General features: G+C 41.4%; 1 protein-coding gene across 2 annotated transcripts in view; it reads left to right on the top strand.

The window, feature by feature from the left end:
* The first annotated feature begins 4462 nt into the window (after positions 1 to 4462).
* Positions 4463 to 6354, top strand: part of rtkna (rhotekin a) — an 86758-nt gene continuing 84866 nt past the window's right edge. The window contains exon 1 of one of the 2 annotated variants that reach the window (XM_032517011.1): positions 4463 to 4814. In XM_032517011.1, the coding sequence (XP_032372902.1) occupies positions 4704 to 4814 (111 nt within the window). In that variant the 5' untranslated portion in view covers positions 4463 to 4703. The remainder of the gene's footprint in view (positions 4815 to 6354) is intronic. The other variant, XM_032517007.1, reaches the window with a different exon arrangement.

The following is a 6354-nucleotide window of genomic DNA, read 5'->3' as shown; positions in this document are numbered from 1 at the left end:
GTGTGTGTGTGTGTGTGTGTTCATGAATTGCCTCAGACAGTCCAGTCTGCCTGAAAGAGAACATGATTTTGTGGCATCATGTAACAGCATGATTGTCTCCAGTTTTTTTATATCACGTGCTCCTCCTCCAGCCGTTGCTCTTTGAGTGAAGAGCGGCCCCTTTGTTTGTGTACTGACTGTGGTCGGCATTTTATAGCCCACTGTGACTGTGCCAGCATGTTCACTGCTGTATTTGATTCTCACTGTAGCACTGGCTTTTGTTTTTTTCCCTATTTGCGTGGGCAGAAGAGAGTAAAGAAGGAGGGTAACAGGAGAAAATGTAGTTTGTGGGAATTACAAATAGAATATGCACTATAAACAACTGGTGATAAACCAGACCTATCTTTTCCCCACAGATTGAATTAAAATCTGCCACAGCAAAGCCTGCAAATAAGCCCCTCGCTTGTCTGACTCTGCAGCAGACTGAGCTGCCCAAAGGGCTCGATGGAGCCCAGCAAGGAGTTAAAAGGGGGTCAGAACTAGCTTGGGAAAGCACTGCTCCCTCTGTGACTGTCTACCCCCTACTGACCAGAGCGGCATGAGGCGTGTAAACATAATCTGCATTTCACATAGACCCTTCTAGGAAGCAGACAGACACCCGAGCGAGATCACATTGCTGCATGTGTGACAGCGCCTTCAGCTATTTACTCTAGCTCCCAACATCAACAAACACCCTGCTTTTAAATACGAGACTTCGGGGGAGATTACAGAAATGGGGGGGCGCTACACGAGCCCCTTTCCCTTTTTTCATAGAGGCCGAGCCCCAAACACTCATGATGCAAACCCCTTCAATGCATTGACAGAGGTGTGGTCTGTCCTAAATCTCTTTGAGAATGCAAGACTTTGTTTTACAGTGAGCATATTGCACCAAGCTGTTAGCATGGGCAACGCATCACTAGATTTTCTTTCTCTTCTGAAGAACGCAACCATTTGCTGACTAGCAGACAGACAACAGATTGCTGTATCAAGGCTGTTTATGATTCAGACGAATGAACAAAACACGCTCACAGACACAACATGATGCCATAATGCAAGACAGTTGATTTTCCGAGTTAATTACCTTGCTGGTGTTAATTAAAGCAGTTATGTGAAATCACAGTAGACAATGGCTCACAATTATACAAACACTAATGTAGACTAAAGGCTTTTTAACTGATCTAGGGTTTTTCTCTCTCATTTGACACTTTTTCGATAGTGGCAGGTGAAGCAGTAGGTCGAGGTTATGCAGTGTCCGAATGTGCAGATACTAGATAAATAGAGCTTTGTTGAACATTGTTTTGTTTCTTTTGCCACTGAATAGTTCTTGTAATAGCCCTGAGCTGCTCAACAAAAAGAAAAAATAGACTTTTGACATAGAAGCATTTAAGGTACAATCAGTCAATACAAGGGTGTGTGTGCAGGTGTGAGGATCTGGTACGGTGCTTGCTTGAAACACACACATACCTACCAGTAGACTAGGGTGGACAGAAGTGCCTGAATTAGACCAAAAAAGATACCCAATTTCAACAGTTGCATGACAATTGTCTTATATTCAAGGGTTTATCTTGTAGGGGTTACCCTGTGTAGTCATCTATTCGATCCATCTAAGGAGCAGGATTCGACTGCCAATCTCAAAGATGAATTGACGCAAGGTCTGAAAATGTTATGAAACAGGATCATTCCATTCGGGTTATATGGGGGTGCTGAATGTGTGATTATACATAGAATTGCTTGTTTTTCCCCCCCAATAAATCAGCTTATTAATCATACTGGTAATAACATCTAAAAGTAAGGGAACTCATGGACAAAAATCAGAAGTGCCTATACTTCATGACTTAATCCTGAATTGGATGCAAGTCCCGGTATCTGGATAAAATCTTAAGGGACTGTGCAGCGTTCACATCACATGACATGAGGCTGGGACTTCCCAACACACCTCTGTCCCTCTCCATGTGGATGTGACCCCTGTCTCAGTGAGACTGATCCTGGACGACCGGCTTCAAACCTTCCTGAGTTCCCCTTACAGCTGGTACAGTAAAGTCCTGCTGGATCTGGATCTTCATGCTCTGGTGCAGATGCTCATAAACAAAATGGTATACCATGAAGGCAAAGCCCATACTTCCCGCTTTACAGACCCCATAAGTAAGCTACATTATTGGAAATGGGGATTGTCAGAAGCCAAAGAGTAGCAAATAAGTATTACCTGAAACATATTAAAAAAAAGCTCCTGGCCCTTTATTGCTCTTTATGTCACAGTCATAGAAACCATATGTTACTCATCTCATGAACCCAGCTGAACCCACTGGTGGATTCATCATTCAAGGGCAAACATCCCATATGTATTCAACCTCGAGCTTTCCAACAATATGTCAGGTTGAACTCCATAGAAATTGGATGGAGTGGTACAGCCCTAAAAAAATGTCATCCAAGGTGATAACTTTGATTTGTAAAAGTATCTTTCATGTATAAATTTAGCTCACTTGAACCATGACAGACACATTTGTAAGTGAGTGTGATATACAGTACATATTAAATTAAGTACAGTTCTATAGTGTGGGAACAATACTTAAAGGGGAACTACGCTTGTTTTCAAAATTCATACATGTCATGCATGTGGTCTAAAGGACTTTGCAATGGGACTAGTATGGAGACCTCTAGTGATTTGTGATCATTGCGGATGTCGTCTGTGATCTTAATCCAAGGGTAACAGGACGTCCCCCGATAACCAGTCCTGTACACATAGGGCTTTAGACAGTCCAAACCCATTAGTAAACATGAACAACTCTCTCCCAAAGAGAGTCTAAAACTCAAACTAATGATGTCATCAAGTACACAGTGTGGAAGTGCTCCATAGACAATGAATTGAAAAAGATGTTATAGATGACACTGAGAGCAATCAGGGGACTGCTCTGAGTATATGAGGCCATTTTCTCTTCCACAACTGAGAACAATACAATAGAATAAAAGGTCATTTGGGTATAATAAAAAAAAGAAAGGACAATAAAATAGCCTATTTGTTGTCTATGGAGTAGTGGATGACGATGGCCATCACAACTTTGAGACTTAGCCTAATTCTCTAGTGGCTTTGAGATGCCATATTTCCTCTGTGATGGAAATAACATATTGGGATTCAACATTTAGGAGGTGTGTTCCCCTTTAAAAGGAAGTTTCAAATGTGGGGTTAAATGTTGTGTTGTGGCCTTCTACATTTGCTTTTTGGATTTTGCAAGCTATATGTTGCAAGTTATAGCCTATGCCAGTATGAAATAAATAAAGATACAAATGTTTTTTACTTAACTTTAGAAAAGATAAGTTACACAACAAAAAATAGGCTCGACAAGTTTCGGAAGATTTGGAGCGCTTTCTTCAAATTCCTTGAGAATGACAATATGGATGTGGATGGTTGGAATGACAAGGAGTGTTTTTTTTAATTATTATTTTTATTAATTATTGAATTTATCTTTTGTGTGCCATCTGTACGATATGGCGTCGAGAGAGACAACTGCTGTTTTTCGTGTTCGCATACACCTGTGGATGTACGGATAAATGACAGCTGCTACATTTGATCCTTTGATCTCTTTTCTGTTTTACATGTGTCTTGTCATGCTGTTCTTGTCTGTCAAATGTACAAAAAAACAATAAAAACATGTTTAAAAAAAAAAGATACAAATGTTGGTAAAAGAATTGTTGCCATGTGCACATAGGGTGGCATCTGAGATCATTGTATATATATATATATATATATATATATATATATATATATATATATATATAATCCAAACCCACCTCCAGACTCTGTAAGGGCTGTTTGACCAAGAAGGAGAGTGATGGAGTGCCGCGCCTCCACAGTCCCCGGACCTGAACCCAATCGAGATGGTTTGGGGAGAGCTGGACCGCAGAGTGAAGGCAAAAGGGCCGACAGGTGCTGAGCATTCTGGGAACTCCTTCCTGACTGTTGGGAAACAATTTCAGGTGACGACCTCTCGAAGCTCATCAAGAGAATGCCGAGAGGGGGCAAAGCAGTAATCAGAAGGGTGGCTACTTTGAAGAAACTAGAATGTAAGACATGTTTTCAGTTATTTCACACTTTTTAGTGAAGTACATATTTGCACATGTGTTCATTCATAGTTTTGATCCCTTCAGTGAGAATCTACAGTGTAAAGAGTCATGAAAATAAAGGAAACGCATTGAATGAGAAGGTGGGTCCAAACTTTTGTATATAAACTAATGCATATGTGTATAAATATACATATGCATATATGCATTAGTAAATCTCCAGCCGGCATTCATCACCGGTAGGGGTCTCCGGATCCAGAACAGGGCACAGTAAGGTCCCAGCTCCACCACATGGGGTGTCACCGTGTCACTGTTACGCGCACAAGGGGCAGTGTTTGGGAAAGTGAAAAGTCAGCTGTAGAGGAAGGCTCTGTAAATCACTTCAGTCTAGCTTCAGTCTCGGCTCCACACATCAGAAGAAACGTCAGTGTTTGTTTCGGGGCTTGCCTTAATCTCTTGGGAGTTTTCCCCTCCGGTGAGGGAGGGGGAGGGGGGGGCGTTTTGGACCACCTGGGTCTGCGCTGGGGCTGTTTGGCACTTTCCGAAGCGATTCCTCCCTTTGAGCCCAGTTGAGTTATTACGGTCACACACACGGGACTATCTGGGAAGTTTGGCAGAAAGCAGAGACGATGTTTTGCCGTAATCAAACAGCGCGAGCGACCGTGGCCCGCGGCTCGGCTCTTGAAATGGAGATACGGCGAGGGAAGTTCAGAAAGAGCGTTTTCCTGGACACATCACAGGTAACCCAGATTGTCCGCCTGTTATCACCAGCACACACGAACACACACATTCGCGCGCACATCCACGCACTATGTGGGGACTGTCTGTTTACAACTTGGACTGATCTCTCTCCCTAATCAAACTTCTTTGACACACTTTGAATCATGTTCTGAAGCTTTTTGTGTGCGTGGACCCTGCTTTGATTTGTGCCATGTCTTAATTAAACTCCATTGGAGAGCTCCTCTGCTGAGTTCACGCACTCCTGCTCAAATTAAAACGGGTAATTGAACCATTTCCAAACTACTTAGGATTTTACTCGACTCTAAACCAAAAAAAGCAATAATATCCATTCTGAGACCTAGAAGTGTGCCTGTGCTACTAAGTAGTGGGTTCATAGTAACTTAAGTGTGATATTTTATGTTCCATCTCCTCATGGTGTTGTTTTAATATTCTTATGGTTTTAATATTGTATAGTTTTGTTGTGATGCCGGCCATTTCCAGTGGTTATTGCATGGCATTTGTTTTCATAATTGCTTTTTGAAAATGCAGAAGGCTATAGGCTACTTTTGCAATTTTGTTCTCAAGAGGTGTCTGCTTCTCTTGATATTCACCTTGATCAACTGTCTTTGATTTTCCAAACTGCTCTTGAGCGCCTTGGCTCATTTGTATGTCTCTTTTAACTGCTTTAGTTATTTATTTATTTATTTTTAGCTTTACTTTTGAGTTCAAAAAGGGCTGCATCCAAAATTTGAGAACTAGGTCAGAGCTGTACCCTGTGTATCCCTCTCAGCTGTTTACCGTTGGAGTACTCTTCTCTTCTCTTTAATGCTGTTTTGATGTAAAGTCCTCCCTCTTGTCTATCTCCATTATCGTCCTCTCTCACACACAAACACACACACTTGTCACTTTCCTCTGTGCCGGAGGCAGTTTGCATAATATTTTGCTTTCACTTGGTTATTCAGTCAGAAACAAGTTTCATATCGATTAATCTGCCAATTAGTATCTTGATTAATCGTTTGGTCTGTAAAATGTCAGAAAATAATGAAAAATGTCCCTTCCAGTTTCTCAAATTCCAAGCTGGTGTTTTTTTTTTAATGTCTTGTTTTGTCAGTCCAAGGATATTCAGTTTATAGTCACATAAAGCCGAAAAGAGCAAGGAAAACTTCCATGTTTGAGCGGCTGAAAACAGCATTTCCTTTTTTCATTTTTGCATGGAAAATTACTTTAACGATTAATCCAACGCTTAGTCGCCGCAGCTCTAAAACCAACATCTGAGCTGAACATGGTTTTGGAAGGTCAGACTCCAAGATTTGTTTAGGTGATACAAGACAGAAAAAAGAGGGATGTGTATGTGGAAGAGAGCTTCAGGGATAGAGAAGAGGTGGGGGATTCAATTGTAAGAGGATATGTAAGGAATGTTATGGGTGCAATATAGCAAATAGAAAAAAGATGGGGTATTGATTCTGTCTCTCTGCTTTCCTCTTTGAATATATCTTGCTTTTTTTTTGTCCTGTGTGTGTGTGTGTGTGTGTGTGTGTGTGTGTGTGTGTGTGTGTGTGT

This window comes from Etheostoma spectabile, chromosome 5, assembly GCF_008692095.1.
Source record: "Etheostoma spectabile isolate EspeVRDwgs_2016 chromosome 5, UIUC_Espe_1.0, whole genome shotgun sequence".
Classification (NCBI taxonomy): Eukaryota; Metazoa; Chordata; class Actinopteri; order Perciformes; family Percidae; genus Etheostoma; species Etheostoma spectabile.
This window is presented reverse-complemented; position numbering and strand designations above follow the sequence as displayed.